We start from the raw sequence: 21,426 nt of genomic DNA, 5'->3' as shown, positions 1-21,426 counted from the left end.
GCAAATTTTCAATTTTTTACGATGTACAATGATATTCATTGAATGATGATTAAATTAAAAACATGTGAAAATATTGCTACAGAAGAATTTCTATAGGAATGAGTTGCTGCTTGACTAAATAGGATCCTTCAGTTATAACAATTTCAAATACATTCTTCAAAGTTTATCTTAACTCACTGGACAAAATATATTCCCCAAAAGATTCTAAGATCTTCAGTAAAGAAGAAGTGTTCTGTATTTGTTGTTAGTTTTAAAGTCATAAGTTTGATTGTTGGGCCTCTGTTAGACCAGCTTTCACAGGACCGTAGAAACAGTAATTTATTTTAATCACTAAAGCATTTTAATAAAAATTAACTGACATCTTCCATGCACTAAAATAACATGCACTAATTTGTTAAAGAGAAAAATGAATCCTGTGCCATCCAGAACAGAAAATACCACATGTTGGAAGCAGCTTGTTTGCCAGGAGTTAATTTGCAACAAGTTAAATTAAACAGGAATTTCCCTTTCCCTTACAAGGAACACTCTTGAAAGCCTGCTGAAAACTGATCATTGAAACGTAACCTTTCATTGATTCTACTGAACACTCTGGCAACAATCAGACATTATAATGTTTCCATCCAACACAATTATAAGCGGTCTGTAAAAGATTTCCCATTTAGACTAAAGTACAGACTGATACATATGTACAACTAAAGGGGAGGTGAGAGATATCGGTCTGGATTTCTGTTGAGCTAAATCGACTTGAGAATCCTTTAGAAATGGTTGACAGGACTCAATTGCAGGGTTTTGACTCTTATTCCCATTTCCTGGCTGGTTTACAGGTGTAGGCCATTGGCACATGTAGCTTGCCTGTTCCGGTCCTTGCCAACTCTATTGCTAGGGTGAACAGCTAAATACTTATGATAATCTTCATAAATGTCAGCCCCCTTCTCTAAGTAGATATGATTTTTCATGAAGGTGGTATGGACTGTGGGGGATCCCCTGATTATCAGGGATAATCATTAAAAGAGTTGATAATCAGGCATATTTGTGGTGAGTGGAATGGTGTCTTGTCAAACCAGTGCTACAGTAGAGATATCCCATGCTGCTGTTGCATTAGGAAAACATCTTTGCTGAGTTATCTCTGCCAGAAGTGTTGTGCTGAAGGAAACGTAGACTCACTGAACACAAGAACAAATTTGAGCGGAAATGAATCTTTGATCTTATTAGTGTTACTCAAGCATTTCCTTCTCCCAGTGACCGAGGGAAGGACCAGACTGCCAGCTGTACAGAGGTCCAACCAGTGAAAGATATATGTTTTTTATTGGGGCTGTGTGTGCAGGGGAAATCACAGGGTAGGGTCATGGAATGAACAGGATTGGGGGGTGGGATGGGGAGGGTGGAGTTGGGGAATAGAGGCAAGTGGAAGTGGATAGTTCACAAAGGCCAATCTCCTACTACCCATCCGTTCCCCTGATTACTCCCCAAGTTGGGGGCAAATTGAGAGCTCTACCCAAACACGGCAGATAAGTGGTCCCATTTTCCCATTCAGGAAGACAGCCAATGTTCTCTGGGAAGGCAGGTAAGCGGATCGCAGGTGAGTTAGGAAGCTTGACAATGGACCTTCCACCATAAATGTAATTGTTGTGATGGCCGGAGTGAGGCAGATATCTCCCAATGCCAACCCAACTGGTCATTTACTCTTTCCCACCCATCTTTAGGGAGAAAAATGTCCTGACCAAAGAGTGCAGCTCATACTTTTCACATGCTGAAGGGAGCTAAACAATTGGGGGCAGTCTCAGCTGGGGAGAAGGAGACAACCCGAGAACTGGCAGCAGCATTAGAAGGGAGAGGTTGCTGGTTACAAACAAGATCAAAGATTCATTTGAGCTCATCATGAATTTACTTTTCTGTTCAGCAAGTCCATATTTTCTTCATTGGGGTCAATTAGTTCAGTTGGCTGGATAATGCAGAGTGACATCAACAGTGTGGGTTCAATTCCTGCACTGGCTGCTGTTATGATGAAGGACTCACCTTCTCAACCTCTTGTCTCACCTCAGATTAAACTACAACCAGTTGTCTCTGTCTATTGAGAGACCAGCCCTATGGAAACTTTATGGTAAGATTATGGAAACTTTACCTTAATTCCTTCATCCTAAAGCTTCTGGCAGACATAACCCAAGAAGAACAAATTTCTTAGGTGATTGTTACTGATTCTAAGTTAAAACTCTTTGTACAATAAGCAACTGCATCTATTGAAATGGTAGTCCACTTAAGGAGTTCTCTCTCACATAAGGCATTAGTGGAAGACTGTTTGACCTCTCTTTATGTTTCTGCAAACGCGCTGATTGGCTCAAATACAATTACTGAGTCAATGATTTCAATCCCACCTCTTTTCTCTATATTAACGCATCCATTCAGCTCTTTCGCCCAGTTCAGTGGAAGCTAACCAACATTATCATCTTACTTAAGAAATATTGTGATATTAGTTTTATGATTTGGAATGTAATTTACGCAAGTATATTAATTGAATACAGATAAAATATAATAATTCGGATTTAGAAACTATGCTTATTGAAAAGTTAAGAGAAAATATAAATGTATAAATGAGTAAACTAGGGCTCTTGTGACACATTGGCAGTGTTCTACCTCTTAGCAAGGTGGCTTGGGTTCATGTCCGACTTGCTCCAGAGATGTGTAATGATAACTCTGGACATGTAGATTAGGAAAATAAGTATCTATAAACTGGTAAATATTTGTAGACATATGCACTTATTATAATATTTGCACATTCATATTTCCTTACCAATAATAATTGGTGGAGTCTTCTGTTTATATTGGAGGTTTTGTTTGCTTGTTCAAAAGGCAGAGAGACATCTGAGCTCTCAGGTAGTTTAAATGTTACAGGGGGACCAGGAGACAGAAGCAAGAATAGAAGGGCTGGCCCTCAATGTAACTTCTATGCTCTGTGTTCAGTGCTTTATTGGTGGAACTATATGTAGTCCAGCTTCATGGTAAATAGGTTGATAATTCAACTGAATTATTCCTTGAATACATATATTTAACTCGTATTGTAGGCTATTGAAGTTAAACTAAAAAGATATTTCAGGTAAAAAAATCATGGTGCATAACCAACATGTTAATTTGTTAAATCTCATAGTGACTGCTACATCAATACAAAATTACAAGCAAGATTCTATTAAATTCATTAAGATATCAAAGATAATTGCTCTGTACAAACACTGCTCCACACTTCGAGGAATATTACGATATCCTGGAAGTCACTTCATTTTTTCTGATAGTCATAATAAGTACTACTAACATAATTAACATTCATATTGAATATATCTCACAGACAAACAAAATTATCTTTTCCAAAATAAAGACATCAATATTAGCAGAGGTGGGTTCACAGTGATAATCACATTAAGCTAGTAATTCAAAGGCCCACATTCATGCTCTGGGGACATGGAGTCAAATTCCACCACAGTAGTTGGTGGGATTTAAATTCAATTAATAAATCTGGATTTAAAATATTATTTACGCAATGGTGACTATGAAACCATTGCCACTTGTTAAAAAACAAAAAAAAACAATTTCACTAATCTTCTTTTGGGAAGGAAATCTGGTGTCCTTATTCAGTCTGTTTTAAATGTGACTCCATATAACTGCAAAGTAGTTGACTCTCAATTGCCCTCAGAATTGGTTTAGCTAACTGCTTAATTCAAGGGCTAATAGGAATGTACAACACTCATCTTACCTCCAGTTTTATTACGGCATAGATTCCAGACCAGACAGGCCTGTATCTTTAAGAAAGTCACGTGACATCACAACATAAAACATTCTGGTGTTTTATGCCATCTTGCCAGCAGCCATTCTTTCTGTCTGAAGGAATCAGTCAGTTATGTGTGTGTATTATGTACAGTAATAATAGTAAGTACCCAACCCAGATCATGTGTGTGAATTGGTGTTATTGTAGCTTTGTAAGTAGTCACTGATACAAATAAACTTCAAATATCTATTGCAAGAGGAATCGACTGAATGTGGTCTGGGATATGCAGATCAGTATTCATTAAACTAACTCTCCATCATTGACTAGACACTGAACTAGACTTGCCATGAGTTCTGTGACAAGAGCAGATCAGAGACTACGAGTCCCGCAATGAATAATTTGCTTCCTGACTCACTAAAATCTACTTACGATCCATAAGGCATGAATTAGGAGTGTGATGAAATACTTTCTTGCACCCTACGTACTTACCTGGATGAGTGCAGCTCCAATGACACTCAAGAAACTTGATACCATCCAGGGCAATGTAACCTTCTTGATTAACATCACATCCACAGACATTCACATCCTCCATCACTGATGCTCAGTAGCAGCAGTGTTTACCATCTACAAGATCCATTGCAGAATTTCACCAAGGATCCTTAGAGTTACATTGTAAACCCATGAACGCTACCATCTTTAACAACAAAGAGCACAAATACATGGGAACACTACCCACCTGGAAGTTCCACTCCAAACCACTCACCATCCAAATTTGGAAATCTATCACTGTTCCTTTATTGTTGCTGGGTGAAAATCCTGGAATTCCCTCCCTACTGCCATTGTGATTCTACCTACAACAAATGGACTGCAGCAGTTTAAGATGGAAGCTCACCACTACCTTCTCAAGGGCAACTATGGATTAGTCATAAATGTTGGCCCAACCAGTAATTCCCACTTCCCAGTAATGGATTTAAAAATGGCAGCATTATGGGCAGTATGTGGACAGTAGAAGGTTTCAGAAAGTGTAGACTAAAAGCTGGTCATGACAGCTAGTTAGCTGCAGCAACTATACATACATGACAAAGGTTACATATCCATCCGCAAAGACAGAAGGCATACTGCAGAGTGAAGTTATACCACCAAGTTATGATAACTACATTATGTTGAGATTGTTCATGTTGCACAAGATGTTATCTGAACATACAAAAACAATTACACATATCGATCCTTGTACTTGTGATTCATTCTCTGATGGGAGAAGTTGGGATGTTGAATGATGACGCAGAATCCAGACCAAACAGGCCTGTATACTTAAGACAGGTACATCACACCATGATATGTAATGATCTACTATAAAGGTATCTTACTTGCCTGTCGTCAGTCTGCCTGTGTAAAGGAGTCAGTATAGTCAGTTGGTTATGTGTAGACTAATATAGAACAACATTAGTAAGTACTGATTATGCATGCACGGCTAACATTCTAAATAGGCATACCATCGTACCAATATGAGTTAAGAACCTGACTGTTTGCGATAAAAATTATGTAGACTAATATATAGTAACCATAAAACTTCATCACTAGTGACACCCACTTCCCAAAAGAAGTGGTGAGCAGAAGATGTAAGAATAAATTTTAAACATTATAGAAAGAGGAAACACACATTGGTAGGACTTTTCAACAAATGATTATCCATATAGCTGTAAATTGGTTTATCTGTCTCTTTGCTCTAGTTGAGAAGATGATATTAAATACTAGAATACCATGGAGAAGCTGTAGGTGATTGGTTTATTACTTAACACTAATCAATTGACAAAACCGATTGACTTCTATATCAAATTTAAGGGCATAGGATGATCCCTGTGTGGCATGTACTGAAACTAAAATGCATTTACCAACATCAATAATTACATACATGCTGAAAGAATGGAACAGTTATCATAGTATTGAAATATATAGATTATGACACCCAATGGAACTGTTGTAGTAACAAAAGAAGTCTAGATAGCAATACCAACTAGAGTTGACAGAATAAATTTTAGAATATTCATGGTCATTAAGTGTTAAATTATTAACACAATTCACTGCCTAAGTTAGAAACCTGATCGATTTATTTTGGAGTTGTTACTTTGCAATAATATGCGGTATGAATGGGGCTCTGAAATGTATGTTACTGAAGCCCAGTGCACAATTTCTATAAATATTATGATAATTATTAACTTCAGTTAAGTTGCAGCAGTGAACCAGATTCATAAAATGGAAAGTAAGCAAAATAGTACCATGAAATTCAATTAAGACTATGTGCTTATCCATTCATACTGCACCTGAACAAACAATTCCAGAAATTATAGATGAAAGCTTTTAATATCTTAGAAGAAAGAAAAAAAATAGTCTCAGCCATCATTTATCTTTCATTCTTGCATTGCATTATGTTTAGCATTGGTTCTTTGTCAAATTTTTTTTATCTTCTCGAGTTATAGATATGGCACTGATCACATTCACTTTAGAGGCAGGTAGTCGCTCCAAACGTAAAGCCTGTTTCTTCAATAACTTTTGTCTTCCTTACAACTTGCACTGTCATGCAGCACATATGCAGTGTTTACAATTATATCTGGTGACAATATTATGACACAACGTACTAACTCCATAATTTGCAGGAACCTTCATCACCTGGAGAGATGGACTTTACACTGCTACCTGTGTACCTGGTAGGCAGATAGGATAGCCAAGAAAACCTAGAAAAGGTTGTGTTATGAAGGAGAGAAATAGTGGGATAACTTTCCCTCACCGCTCAGTTGTTCATAAGGTTTCTTTATTCTTTCATAGGATGTGGATGACACTGGCAAGCACAGCATTTTTCTTCATCCCAAATTGTGTTTGAACTGATTGATTTGAAATGCTATTTCAGAGGGCAGTTAAGGATTATGGAACAGAATTCCTTCTCTAAAGGAGAGTGGCAAACCAGATAGACGTTTACAACAATTATTCATGGTCACTTTCAATTCCAGATGTATTAATTCAATTTAAATTCCACTAGCTGCTGCGATGAGATTGCAATCTATGTCTCCTGCAGCATTAGCATGAGCTTCTGGATCATTATGTCACCATTTTCACCAACATGCCGAAGGCAGACAGTAAGAGCAGGAGAGTCTCCTGATTAGCCATGTTTGATGTGGAGATGCATGTCAGTTTACAGACTGCAGACTAGTAACCTGTCCTGCGAAAACAAAAAAACAGCTATCGATACAGATGTAAGCATTGCGTTGGCAACCTCATATGCCACAAGGCATGGAAAAGGAACAAAAGAAGCATTATTTTGTAGGGATGGGGACAGCTTACAAACAATCAACACCTTCAGAGAAGGAGGAGAAAATATATATTTTAGGAGTGAGTTAAACCATTTGAGTGTTATGACTTTAGTGGATAGACACAAGCAGGTTTTCTGATAAGTGTAAATCAGAAGAGAAAAGTTTACTCACTCAGAGTAATAAAACAGAACAAAATACTCACTTGATCAAACACACAGACAAATACTTATAAGAATGGAATAATGAGAAACAAATCACATGTTTAGAACATAGAACAGTACGGCACAGTACAGGCCCTTCTGCCCACAATGTTGTGCTGAGCATTGATCAACTTAACCTACACACACCGCAATTTATTGCCGTCCATGTGCTTGTTCAGCAGTCGCTTAAATGTCCCTGATATCTCTGACTCTACTGCAAGCGCTTGTAGTGCATTCCACACATCCACCACTCTCTGTATAAAGAACCAACCTCTGACATCTCCCTAATATCTTCCTCCAATCACCTTAAAATTATGACCCTTCATGACAGTCATTTCTGCCCTGGGGAAAGGTCTCTGGCTATCCACTCTATCTATGTCTCTCATTACCTTGTAAACATCAATTAAGTCATCTCTCTTCCTTCTTCTTTCCAGTGTGAAAAATTAATCCTTTAACATGAAATCATTGCAGATCTGGATGAGATCATATCTCACAGTTCTTTGAATGTGAATAGACATGGGAAGCCTCTGGGTTTTCAGACAAATTGTGGTCAACAGCTTGTTAAAAAGAGATTTTTTTTGCAGGTGGGAACAAATTGCCTTAGTCGAATGTTTGTTGACCACGTTCTGTCTTCTTGCTGGAGGATGATCACTGTAATGTCATGTTAGTTTCCAAACTGATTTGACATTGGCTGGCTTATTATGCCAGGATCTTCCTTATTCATGAGAGAGTGACACAAGATTATTTTAAAGCCATATCCCAAGGAATCAAGAAATGATAGCTGATAGTCCTTTAGCAACTAGTGCTTGCTGAAAACAAGACATTTCTTCAAGGCTTTTGCTTTGCATTTATCAGGACATTTTGCAAGAAATACCAAAGGAAATGAACATTTACACTGAATGAGAGCAGACTGCTAATTGGTTGGAAAGCAGACTTTGATAAGTTGAGGTGGTGTTACATGCATTCACTATGTAAATGGTGTTTTCCACTAACAGGATAATGTCATCAAGCTAAAAGACATTCTGCTGATCACACAATTTTAGTATGAACATCATATCTGATTTGAAACATCAACTTCGCCACCTCCTGATGCTGCCTGGCTCACTGTGTTCCTCCAGCTTCCTGCCTGTCCACTCTCGATTGTATCAAAAAGCATATCCCTTCAGCTGTTCAGACAGGCCAGGCACTGATCTTACCCAACCAACCTGCCCTTGCAAACAAAACTAATTCAGGTTGTCAGGTGGGCTCATGGCACATCTGCACACAGCCTGTCCTTTACTGATAAATGAAATATATATATACACACATCGCACCAGTTACAACTCAACAAAGTAGGTCAGTCATTCTTTAGTTAATTTCTCAAGAAATGCTTTTGCCGATTCGGGAAAATCTATCTAGTTTAAGATTTAAACAAAACTTGGCTGTTAGTAGTCAGTCATCATTTCACTAGTGCATGCTGCATGGTAATGCCTTTATGAATCAGAGTCTGCTTGCTGACCAAATCAGCACTCTGCTCTCACAAATTACAAATATTGTTAACCCTTCATATTAGATAAAATTGTTCAGATTTCTCTGAGATTCCTCCTCATGCTTCTAAACTGTAGCGAATGTAATCTTTACTAACTCAATCACTCCTCATATGAAAGTTCTGTCATCCCTAGAATCCATTTTGGAAATCTTCACTGCACTCCCTCGATAGCAAGAATAGCATTCCTCAGATAAGGAGACGAAAACTACATTCAATATTCTAGATGTGGCCTCACCAATGCCTGTATAATTGCAGCAAGACATCCTTGTTCCTGTATCTGAATCCTCTTTGAAGGTCAACATACAGTTTGCATTCTTTACTACATACTGTGCCTGCATGCTTACTTTCAGTGACTGGTGCAGGAGAACACCTAGGTGTCATTGAATATTTCCCTCTCTCAATTTACAGCCATTGAAATAGTAACCTGCCTTTATATTTTGGCTACTAAAGCGGATAACCACATACTTATCCACATTGTAATGTATCTTTCATGCAGTTGCCCACTTATTCAGCCTACCAAATCACCCTACAGCATCCTCCTCATAGCTCACACTTCCAATCTTGTCTCATCTGCAAATTTTGAGATATTACATTAAGTTCCCTTATCTGAATCATTAGCATATATTCTGAATAGCTAAGGTCCTGATATTCTGCAGTACCCCACTGGTCACTGTTTGCTGTTCAGAAATTGACCTGTTCTAAAACTATTCCTGCTTTTGTTTCCTGCCTGCTAACCAATTTTCTATCCATCTCACTACATTATGAACTTTAATTTTACACATTCATTTCTATGTGAGACATTGTAAAAAGCTTTCTGAAATTCCAAACAAACCATATGCACTGGATCCCCCTTAGCAATTCTTTTAGTTACAACCTCAAAGAATTCAAGTAGATTTGTCAAGCATGATTTTCCTTTTGTAAATCCATGCTGACTGTGTCTGATTCTACCACTGTTTTATAAGTGCTCTGCTATAAATCCTTGATAATAGACTCTCACATCTTCCCACTACTGACGTCAGATTCACTGGTCTCTAATTCACTGTTTTCTCTCTACCTCCCTTCTTAAATTGTGTGGTTAAATGAGCTACTCTCCAATCTGTAGGGAATGTACCAGAGTCTAAACAATCTTGTAAGATGACTACCAATGTATCCACCATTTCTAGGGCCACTTTCTTAACTACTCTGGGATATATATTATCTGGCAATGTGGATTTGTCAGCCTTCAAACCCATTAATTTCTTCAACATCATTTCTCTACGAGTACAGATTTCCTTTGTTCCTCCCTCACACTAAACTATTTGTGTGATTAATTAATCCACTTTACTTCAAATATGCCATGCATTGAGATGCAAAGCCTTAAGGTCTGTTGTTTTATTGTTCTTTATCCCATTTCCAGTACTGTTAACTGTGGCCTTGTTTGATTCTAGCCTTTGAGTTCTCTTATTCCCCTCTCTATCTTTTAACTTGGTACTTCTTGCAAATCGTCTAGATGAGGGTAAGACAAAAAGCTTCAAAAAATGTGATTTTTTTTTCCAGCAAAGAGTAGCTAGCATTATTGGCAGAGTTCCTCTTGAATCACTGACCTAGAGGAAAATAAAGACAGAGCTGAAAATGTGTTGCTGGAAAAGCGCAGCAGGTCAGGCAGCATCCAAAGAGCAGGAGAATCGACGTTTCGGGCATGAGCCCAAATACTCCATGATCACATAGAGAAAAGGGGCAGAAAGATCCAGGGCAGTGAATCAGCCATCCAGTTAAAGCTGGAGAAAGGTCAGTTTACTAAAGGTAAACTCATGCTTCTGAAGTCTAAAGCTGTTAAGGACCAGTATATGTTCCAGAGATAGTTAGATGAATCTATCAATAGTGATACTATGATGTTTCCTTTCCCAATGCGCATTTTGAGAGTTTGTTGAGTCAAGGTAGGATTTGATTACTTATGTTACTTTGTATATTCAGTTAAATTGAAAAATTTAATGATCTGTATCTGGTTTTATCCCACTAGGTGTTTCAATCTGACTTTTGGAGGATTGAAGTAGCACACAAGAAGCATGATTCAGATCACAAAGTGGGAGATGGTGGTGAAGTGGTTATATCTCAGGGCTAGTACTGCAGAGGCTGATAGTGATGCTATGGGTACAGCTAATTTAATCAAAGCAGCTGGTGGCATTCAAATTCGATGAATTCGAATTGAAGGCTATGTTCATTAATGGTAACCATGACAACTATTATTGATTGCCTTAAAATCTCCCACATAAATGCCCTTTAGTGAAGGAGATTTCTGTCCTTAGCTTGTTTGGCATGTAATTTCAGGCTTAACTTCCCTGAAATGCCCTAATAAGTCCCTCAGTTCAAGGACATTAGGGACAGGCAACAAATGCTGGCCTTGCCAGTGATGCTTGCATCCCATTAAAGAATAAAAGTAAGGAAATGTTATTGTAACATCCTTGGATAATTAGATAGCAGGCACATGCTTAAATATAAGGTACTCAGGTCACTTAAAGATCTAAATTTGGTAACAGCCTCAATGTGTATGACGGTGGGGGTGATCCGATAACTTGTCAAAAGCAAAATCAGGTCTCCAAATGCACACATAACTTAATGCACTACCTGATTGGCTTTGAGTAATTATGCCACTGGTATGTAGGAGGAAATTACTATCAGGAAGTCAGGAAATTACTGCAAAGAAGAACCAGAAAAGAGACACAGCAGCAGCAGTGAGAGCCTCAAAAGAATAAAGCATATTTCTATTTGTCAGGGTCTGAATAAGTTTATTCTTTTAATGTTAGTTTCTTTAAGAAGTAATAAGCTAAAACATTATTTTCTGTGGCCTGTTTTTATAAGTGACTGTAAATATAATACCATAAAAGGCTTATGGAATTTTATTTTAAACATATGTTCAAAAACAGTACGGGATTATAATTTTCTTCCGAATGTACTATGCAAGCTGGAGGTTCTTGTGTCCAGTACACTCTCTAATATTCAATGTTATGATAGTAACAAATTCATTTTAGATTAAAAGGCAAGCAGGAAATTTTGAGGCTGTACAAAATGGATAGCTCATCAGCACAGACCTGTAAAAGGATAGGATGTAACAGTTTCCTCTTCCTGTCCACTGCAGTTACTTCAGTGCTCATAACTTATTTAACCCGCGTTTTACCATATTTTGACCAACTAACACAAAAATAATGGTCTCAGAACAATAGCAACATGTTGAAGATTAGGAAATAATGCTTAATGGTGAAGGAGAGATTACGTTGTAGTTCAAATAATTTGTAACACTCGGAAATGGAACAAAAACGATTTGTGGAGCAGAACACAAATTCTAATCAATTTGAAATTCAATCGAACTGAGATCAGAGACAGATTTGGTTGTGATCTATAATAATGGATTTCCAGTGGTGAACCAAGTTTGATGCCAAAAGAGGTGGGAGGGTGGAGTGTTTCAGCCACATAAGTAGGTGGTTTTATGTAGGGTAGGATGTTAGAATGTTAAAAATCTGAATTCCAATCCCAACACATCTGCTTCAGTTTTAATGGGGTGGGACAGGGAATGCATATGCAACGAACTCACTCCCAGGAGAAAGGGTGGAAATTTAAATACCATAATGAGACTGTGTGCCTCATGTTTAGCACCATTTTAAGCTTAGTCCTGATTGGCTTAATTTCCAAGTTTTGGGAAAGTCAGCAGCTTTCCCAAAAGTACTGCCAGATCCGGGAGCTGGTGACTTTGCATTAACCTTTTGGATCCAATTTTCCTGCTTCACCAAATCTCCACAATTGGACAACCCCACACCCCGTCGATCTTTTCCCGACTCTTCTGATTTCCACTTCAACATCTCTGATCACCTCCAGCAGGCCTGTTAGTTTCTCTGACTGTTCTCTACAATCTTCCCTTTGAGCTCTGCTCTTCAATCTGTTCCAGATTCCAATCTTACCTTTGGGCTCAGATTTCTGCTGATCTGAATACCCGTCTTCTCTCTGCCTTCTAATATTTCCCCAGCCCACTCCTGCCAAGTCTTTTCTATTTTTTTGTCCCTCCTATTCAATGGCCATCTGTCAAAAGCATACCTGCCCAACAATTAGACAGCTTCTAATGCTGCGAGGTAGAAACAAAAAATGTGCATGCTAAATTTGGCAGGATCTGCTAGAAATTCATTACTTTGGGTTTCCTGTCCTCTAAGCAATCTCCAGCATCCTTTCCTGCCTCTGACTGAATATTAAACGCAACATGGTCACCTTATTTTTCAGCCTAAACAGAAAATAAAGAACCTTCAGCAGCTTAGATCCAGATCACTTTTCTCTTAAATGCCTGGCACTCCTCAGAACATTAACTAATGCCACACCATTTTGTAATGCCTTCACCTTCTTCTGATCAATGCTCATCAGGATATCCCTGGCTATGTGCTTAAAAGCATCATAGATTAGTAAGATTTCATTCTCTTAAGTGATACTACTTTTTCCTCTATTACTCTCCTGAGATCAGATACTATCAGTAAATCTTCTTTATGATAGTGTGCTGCATAAATCTGTCTCTGTGAAACATTCTCATGGAATCACTGTGATGAACTTAGAATACTGAGTCTTTGAAAACTGATGCATCAAACAAAAGAATGAATTTTGTACAACCATAAAATAGGTAATAATTTTTACTGGAGTTTTGATTTGTTTTCAACCCAGAATCATTAAAAGTATCCCATTGACAATAAAACCTTGCAATTGTAAACCCAAGGATAAAACATATGGCAATGTATTATTATGGAACTGGATAAAAAAGTAGTTAATTCTCCTCTCTTGCTTTGAACTCAGCAGCATTTTTCATGAATTAAATGGACACATCAAAGCTGGGAAGCAGAAGGAAGAAAGGGTAAACAGAAAAGAAATGAAACTTGGGCCAAATCATGAGTCAAAGGGAAGTGATTGTTTTAGGAATCAGACTGAAAGCAAGGTGGAAGATGGCAAGGCAATGGGAAACGAGGGGAAAAACCAGATGGAATGCTTGCACTGGCAGCCAGAGTGGTTCATTAAATTGAAGTGCAGAGAATGGGCACAAAAGCATATATAGTATGCGGGGAATGAAGCACGTACTGCTGAAAAAATATCATTGAGATAATGTAGAGTGAGGTCATGAGAGCAGTAAAAGCCAAAGAGCTTCAGGAGGACAAGAGCAATAGTCATCTTTTCCCATTACATAGTACCACTAAAATAGAAAGGGTATGATTAAGAATTGTTTTCCATATGTGTGAATCTAATACATTTGTTACTGTTTCTATATTAAATATTTGCTTTCTCAAGAAAGAAGTCGCACAGTTGACAATACAGCTCCACTTTATGCTACATACATGGTTCAACATCAGGTCAAAAAACACACTGCTCTTCAATACTGCCAAAATCTGGGAATCAATGGCACTCTTAATTTATCATTTCATCAGGCCTATATAAGTTTATGGTTATGCCTTTGGGATGATGAATGCATTATTGTGGTATCAGCTTACATGGATTCCAGGAGACCTGTTGCACTGCTGGAGGAGTGGCAGGATTTCTCAGTTGCCTGTCCGTCCTATCTGTGACCCGTCCTAAATACTCAGAACAGGATCATTAATGAATTGGAAGTGGGCAGCTGGCCAGTATCGAGGTACCTTCAGTTTTAACCAAATGTGCAAGTAGGTTGTTGTTGTCTGACTGGCCAAATGGCCTCTTTCAGTACTGTAGGGATTCTGTGATATCCATCAAGGTTTGGATAACATTCAGGTTTGGTAATTAACATTCAAACCATACACATTCCGGGCAATGGCTATTTCCAAATTACAAGTTCTAAACACCTTCCCTTGATGTTCAATGACAGCACCAGCATTGAGCATCCCTTCATTGACATCCTGGGATAACATTAACCAGAAACTTTTGATTCCAGCCTTGAAGATAGAAATTTGGGCCTAACTGTCAGTGGGATGTTTACCAGTGGAAGCTGTCAAATCTGACAGGAAACCTACCCTCAATGGTCATAAACATAAGAAAACGTATAAGCACAATCACTAATTCGCGATCAAAAGTGAGAATGTTGTTTGTTTTTTTTATTCCGCAAGCCCAAGGACAGTAAAGTCAGCTGAGGTCAGGAAAATCAACATGGAGCAATACTCGGCAGTAGTAGTGCGATAGTACAAGTGCTTAAGCAGTAAATTCAATATTGGCCATGTTAAATACAGCAATGATATGTCAAACCAAGAGCACTTTAGTGTTGATACTCAAAACAGCAATTGCAATTCATGTGATTCTTCCAAGTAATCCTTCCAACATTTGGAATCAAATAGAATCAAGTTTCTCTGAGGGTGTTAAGAGTAAAACCAGAAATAATGACAATTTATTAACAGCAAGGCAAGGCCAATGAAAATAAACTGAAGTATATGGCTTCCAAATCAGAGCAGTTTATATCAACGTTCACCTTTGGCCCACTCTTTTAAGTGTTTCATTGAAACAGCAGGATGGCCTCAAACGAGTCCCGTTCTGCAAATGTCATCAGGCAGCCATAAGAAACAGTTCAAGCAGGGTCAAGCATGGCTAAATCATCTTTTATCTGCTAAAGAAGTGAACTTTTCATTCCCATAAAGTAATTGATGTGTTGGTTCAAACAGGATCAAATGAAACTTATACTGGTGTGCACGTTCGAGTATTAAGCACTCCTCCACATATATATATGTGATTTTATTTTCAAGGTAAACACTTAGTCCAGACATTTTTAATAAATTAAGAGACTAAGAAGAATTAGAAATACAAGAGCAATGGTGAGTTTAATTGGTTAACATGGATAACTTTGTTAGTGCTGACATAGTACACTCTTTGGCCACTTTAACAACTATCCTTGAAAACATAGCAATGTGGTTTTATTGTTTGCAAACAGGAGATTGCAGTTACTTACCGTATGATTCTGTGTGTTTATGACAGCACTGCCATCCAACAGGTAGTGTGTCTCTGTGTAGTTTTCAGCAAAAAGCACACTGCAAAACAGGAACAGTATGAAACAGTTAAAAGCATAGTCCCATATAATACAGATTTCATAAACAGTTCATTGTATATATTGTCACTGACGAACTCTGGATCAGATGCACACAGTGTGATTCAAGAGTAAAAAATCTTTCTTCCTTGCAAATCTAAAATAATCAAGCACCAGTTTTTTCAATTGAGTGCATAAAAACTTTGCAGAATAGCAATTTTTCTTTAGAGTTATACTAGTTTTTTGAACATGGGCAGAACATTAAGCAAAGGAGCTATTTGGCCAGTTTCTCATAACTGCCAGAATTGTAAATTATTATATATGATTTCGAAACTCTCTATGTCTGAACTGATATTTAATAGGGTGGATGTATTCATGAAAGGAAGTGCATTTTCATTATATGTCTCATTGTATATAATCCTTCTGATGTTACTCTTGAAGCAGCAAGCTACATTATGCTGCCCATAGCCCCAATGCTCTGTCATTTCATCTGAAATGCAAGTCATGTTGCACTGAATACTACTCACCCAGCCCGGGTCAGTATGCAGCTTGAATGGTGTTCCTGTCACCCATCCTCCTCCCCTTACCTATTTTATGGTGGGACACTGCTCAGCATAGCTCCATTTCTGGGGAATTGAATGGATTAAACAATGTAAGAGCTGTTTACTACCTAACCCCAATGCATGGACCCTCCTCAGGCAGGAAGGATGCAGCATCAGGGTGAGGGTCCAATGTTTTAGGCTGATTAGAGAGGCATTTAGTGAGTTGAAATAACCTGGAATTTTTGCGGCCAAATGCTAAGATATTAGGCCGTATTAAGGCACTTGTGAAAACAAATGGTGCAGAATCTGTCACTCCATTTTGCCAGCAGCAAAGATTTGCATCCTTTGCTCCATATATTGAGTTGTGGTGGTTACAATTTCAGATATGGTTACAAAATTGAGTCCATTGAGAAGGTTAATGTCATCATGTATATTTCGGCTGGTTACTGCATGCAGTCCCAATCAGAAATATAGAAAAACACATCTCATGGCTGGGATTTACTTACTGCAATGAGGGTCTTTTCTACTTTCCTTCTGCCACCAGCAGAACCCATGCATTGTTTCCATGGGGAAGACCCAGTGCTGGTAACCTAACTGGCTAGCATTAGGCCTTTCACACAATTAAAATGCCAATGGATCAGCGATCACATCCGTGGGAACTGCCTGTCAATCTGATGGCTACTGTCTGCAGTGCTCCGAGTCTCAGCCCAAGGATTGCCGCTGGGTAGATTGTGAGAAACTTATCCCCATGGCAGAAATACCTAAGATCAGAGGACATGAGCTTGAGGTGAGGGGTAAGTAGTTTAGAGGAGATCTGAGAAATTCTTTTTGCACTCACAGTATGTTGGGAATATGGAATGTGCTGCCTATGAGGATGATGAAGGCAGCGACACTCACAACACTGAAGAAGCATCGAGATGAGCACTTAAAATACCAGGGCTATGGATTAAGTGCAGGTAAATGAGATTAGTTGGTAAATGGTATTTGTTGGTTAGCACAGATATGGTGGGCTAAAGGCGGCATGACCCTATGACTCTATGGATACCTGGACTCAGGTAAATGGTACAGGATAGAGAATGGTATGGGCTGGGGAATGGAATGAATGGGGGCAGGTGTAAAATGGGGCATTAGCAGTGAGGGGATGGTAAGGAGTTAGAGGCAAAGGTCAGGAGTTGATGTTCAGCAATCCGTAACTTCTCAATTCCATCAATCAGACACTAAGTGTCTGCAAATGAGGGATTCAGCTTCCTACCAGGCTGCAGGCAAATCTAACAGGCTTTTAGGCCTACTAAATTCCAGTCAGCTCACCCAGCTATCTGGTGGTATTGGTCCAGTCATAAGCTTAACTCAACACCAGTAAGCAGAATTCCCATGTCGGGACCTTCCTACTACTAAGTTAATTGCATACAATTTTCCTGATGTGTGGAATTAAATATGGTTACAGCATCCTGATTTTCCCTTACAACTCTGCCATCATGACTACTCTGGATGGTTCAAATAAATTCAGTAGCAAATACTAATTTTAATTATCTTAACATTTCTCAGTGCATGTGTTGGGAGCAGACAGCATCCTTCCAGAGTTTGTAAAGAAAAACCTTTACGGCAAGACATTTTCATCTCATAAAATTTTACTGCTTAAATTTAAACATCAGGAGACATAACAGTTTATATTTGTTTACTGTTCACATAATTCATAATTAGAGTTAACTAACTCCCAAGACCAGTGGTGACAGCAATGAAAAGATTAGTAACTACACTTGTGCATTAAATAAACTACATGGATTAGTCCGAAAGAGCTCATCAATTACTGAATGCAGATAACTCATCCTTAGAAAATGAAAGAACCCTGGTTTAATGTTGTGATAGATAACAGAGGTACAAGCTGCTGTAAGGTAAATGCATGTTCAGAAGGTGTTCAATAGAATATATGACAGACAGTTCATTACACAAAATTCAGGCACATGTCAGAATGTAAATAGCAATTTGGTCAATAGATCAATAAACAATGTGTTAAGGGTTTTTGCATATATTGGAGAAGCATTATAAATGGTTTACCCTGAGGTCAATGGATACTCACCTTTAATTCTTATTGCTTATGGACCATATGGTATAAATATCATTAAAACATTTGTTTACAATGTCAGAGTGTTGGGTAAACAACAAAGAAAAGAGCAAAATACAATGCATGGTGGCACATACAAGAATAAGTAACGAACTGGTGGATGCAATCTATAACATAATGGTAATGAATTTCTTTGCATTTTTCAGCATATGCTGTGCAGGATCAACACAGAAAGCTATTTCGTGAGAAAATTTGTTGAGCTTGTTTATAGGCAATTTTTCCTCGTAAAACGGGTCTCTTGAGCTTGCTCGTGGCTTTTGAGCCTTGCTGCAATCAACTCAATGAGTCCCGCTGGTTTAATTTGCATGTGTCAGAGACAGACCCAACCAATTCTGGGTTTCCTGACTTTGCATTAGTCCTGTACTTTGTGCAATTCTTTCTGAGACACAGGAGGCACAGCAGCTGCTGAGATTACCTGATCAGGATGGAAAACTTTATATGGTGATTTCTGTAGCTTGAAAATGCTTTTTCATATGATCCTAAGTTAGCACAGCACAGAAAAAGCCCAATCAACCCTTCAACCCTGCACTGGCTCTTTGAAGGACCAATCCGGTTAGTCCCTTGCTGTTGCTCTTTCCCAACAGACCAGTAATATTTTGTTTACAAATATGGACTCAATTCTGTTTTGAAGGCTGTTATTGAAGCTGTACTCATCACCTGACAAGCAATGTTAATAAAAAACATTATTAAGAAAGCTTTTCCTTTTATTGCCTCTTTTTTTTTACCAATTATCAGGCCATTACGCTGTGTGGCTATCTAATTTAATTATTAAAACACAACTAAAGGAACATGCGGTTAGACTCAATCACCCATTCATTGGGATGCACAATCTATGTACCTGGCGTGATACCGACACTGAATTTCAGTCCATTAAGGTCTTCAGCCGACCACATAATTGAACCACATTATGAATAAAAATGTTCTTTTAATGACCAGCAGAGTACAGACCACAACAAATAAGCTCAAGCTTGCTAAATTTCAAATATAATGTTTACCAGTTCCATGATTAGACAGTACTTGCTGCATCAACAGGAGTGCGTTAATAGCTATTTCAACAAACAATTTCAGAAAATTAGTCAAACTCATCATGTGACTCAAGTTATGTTTGCTGGAAGAAGAATGTATTCATATGCAGGGATTCATTCTTCTTTAAAAAAGTTGAAACATTGAATTTTTAAAAATTATCTGGGAACTGGGGTGCCTACAGTTTCCCATTGCTTTATACTTGGCAGTGCCTTCGCCTATCAAAGCTGCCTTGCTAATGTAACAGCACCCTTTTCTCCTGGTGTATTTGTTGTGGTCAATTGAAATTCAGCTTTCTTGTGTTTGTCCTGATGAGTGCAATATGAAAAGCTTTGGCTACATGCATTTCTTTTACACATTACATTGATAGGTTGAGATGAAGTACGGTAAAACTATTGTACAGAGTGGTCTGTTTCAGCACACAAAATGCTTTTTCATTGTTTACAATATTATAAAGATTTGTCACTTAAGCAAGTATTGAGTAAAGTGATGAGTCTATTGGCACCAACACTGAGAAAAGATTAAAAGACAGCTATGAACAGTGCATGTCCTGTTGAGAATGCATAATCTTTCCAACACTATCCTGCAGTCCTGGTGTGAGGGAGATGAAAGCCAGTGCCAGTTGTTACAAAGATGCTTTATATTCAATTTTGCTTAGAAGACTATTGTTTTGAAGAATTGTGGAAAATGGATTTATTTCAAGTTTTATAGAAATACTAGTGTTTATTTTAGAAAAATAAGTCATAGAAAGTTCATTGTGCACATTAGAAATTTTGTTTTAAACAAGGATTCTTAGAAATCACGTGATTGCTGATAACTGTTTGCTTTGCTATTGATCCATTCTGCAGCTCTTTTGAACAGCGACTGACTTGGAAGGTTATTTGGTTTAGTTGGAGGAAATTCTGATTTGAACATGTTGATTTGGAGAAAAGCTTACAAAGAACAAGCTGCTCAGCTGGATGCTCCCTTTTTTTTCGAAATAAAACCTCTCTACATCAGTTCAGGGTGAAACCCAGTCATTCTTTAAAAATTGTGATTGAAGAAACAATTCAAGCTTCTATCTCTTGAGTAAGCTCTGTGTACAAGTTTACAGAGAGATATTCATAGGTTAAGTAAATAGGTAGAGTTGGCATATAAATTATAATGTGGGAAAATATAATGTTGATAATTTTAGAAGGATGAACAAAAGAACGAGAGTATTATTTAAGTGGGGAAACCTGCAGAAATTCCAACATGAATGGGCTTGGAGGTACTTGTGTATGAAACATAGCAAGTAAACACATAGGTATAGTCGGTAATCAGGAAGGCTAATGGAAAATTGGCCTTTATTTCAAGGAGGTTAGAGTATAAGACTAAGGGAAGCCTTCCTGCAAATGTACAAGGTGTTGGCGAGACCACATCTGGAGCACTGCCAACAGTTTTGGTCCCTTATTTAAGGAAAGATATTTCACTGGGGACAGTTTAGAGTAAATGTACTAGAATGATTCCTGACATGGAGGGATTGTTTTATTAGCAAGGTTTAAACAGGTTGGACTCTACTCATTGGAGTTTAGAAGAATGAGAGGTGATCTCATTGAAACATATAGGATTCTTAAAAGGCTTAACAGGGTAAATGCTGAGAGGACACTCCCCCTTTTTGGGAGAATAAGAATCAGAGAGTATAAAATCAGAATAAACTGGTATGAATTTAAGACTGAGATGAGCAGGAATTTCTTCTCTTGGACGGTTGAGATCTTTGGAACTCCTTGTCACAGAAAGCTTTTGGAGGCAGAGTCCGTGTGCATATTTAAGGCTGAGATAGAAAGATTCTTGATCAGCAGGAGAATTAAGCATGATGGGGAAAGGGCAAGGAAGTAGACATGAGGAACATCGATCAGACATTATGCTTTGAAGGCAGAACAGGCTCAAGGAGGTTGAATGATCTACTCCCGTTTCTCTTTCTTATGGTCTTACAAGACTTCGGAGACAGT

General features: G+C 38.2%; 1 protein-coding gene across 6 annotated transcripts in view; it reads right to left on the bottom strand.

Annotated features, from left to right (window-relative positions):
- Window positions 1–21,426, bottom strand: part of LOC132826253 (disintegrin and metalloproteinase domain-containing protein 12-like) — a 350,675-nt gene that overhangs the window by 133,135 nt on the left and 196,114 nt on the right. For 5 of the 6 annotated variants that reach the window (XM_060841979.1, XM_060841976.1, XM_060841975.1 and 2 more), the window contains one exon: window positions 15,695–15,773. The exons of the other annotated variant lie outside the window; for it this stretch is intronic. In XM_060841979.1, the coding sequence (XP_060697962.1) occupies window positions 15,695–15,773 (79 nt within the window). The remainder of the gene's footprint in view (window positions 1–15,694; window positions 15,774–21,426) is intronic. 6 annotated transcript variants of the gene reach the window in all.

The sequence above is a fragment of the Hemiscyllium ocellatum genome, chromosome 22 (genome assembly GCF_020745735.1).
Source record: "Hemiscyllium ocellatum isolate sHemOce1 chromosome 22, sHemOce1.pat.X.cur, whole genome shotgun sequence".
Classification (NCBI taxonomy): Eukaryota; Metazoa; Chordata; class Chondrichthyes; order Orectolobiformes; family Hemiscylliidae; genus Hemiscyllium; species Hemiscyllium ocellatum.
This window is presented reverse-complemented; position numbering and strand designations above follow the sequence as displayed.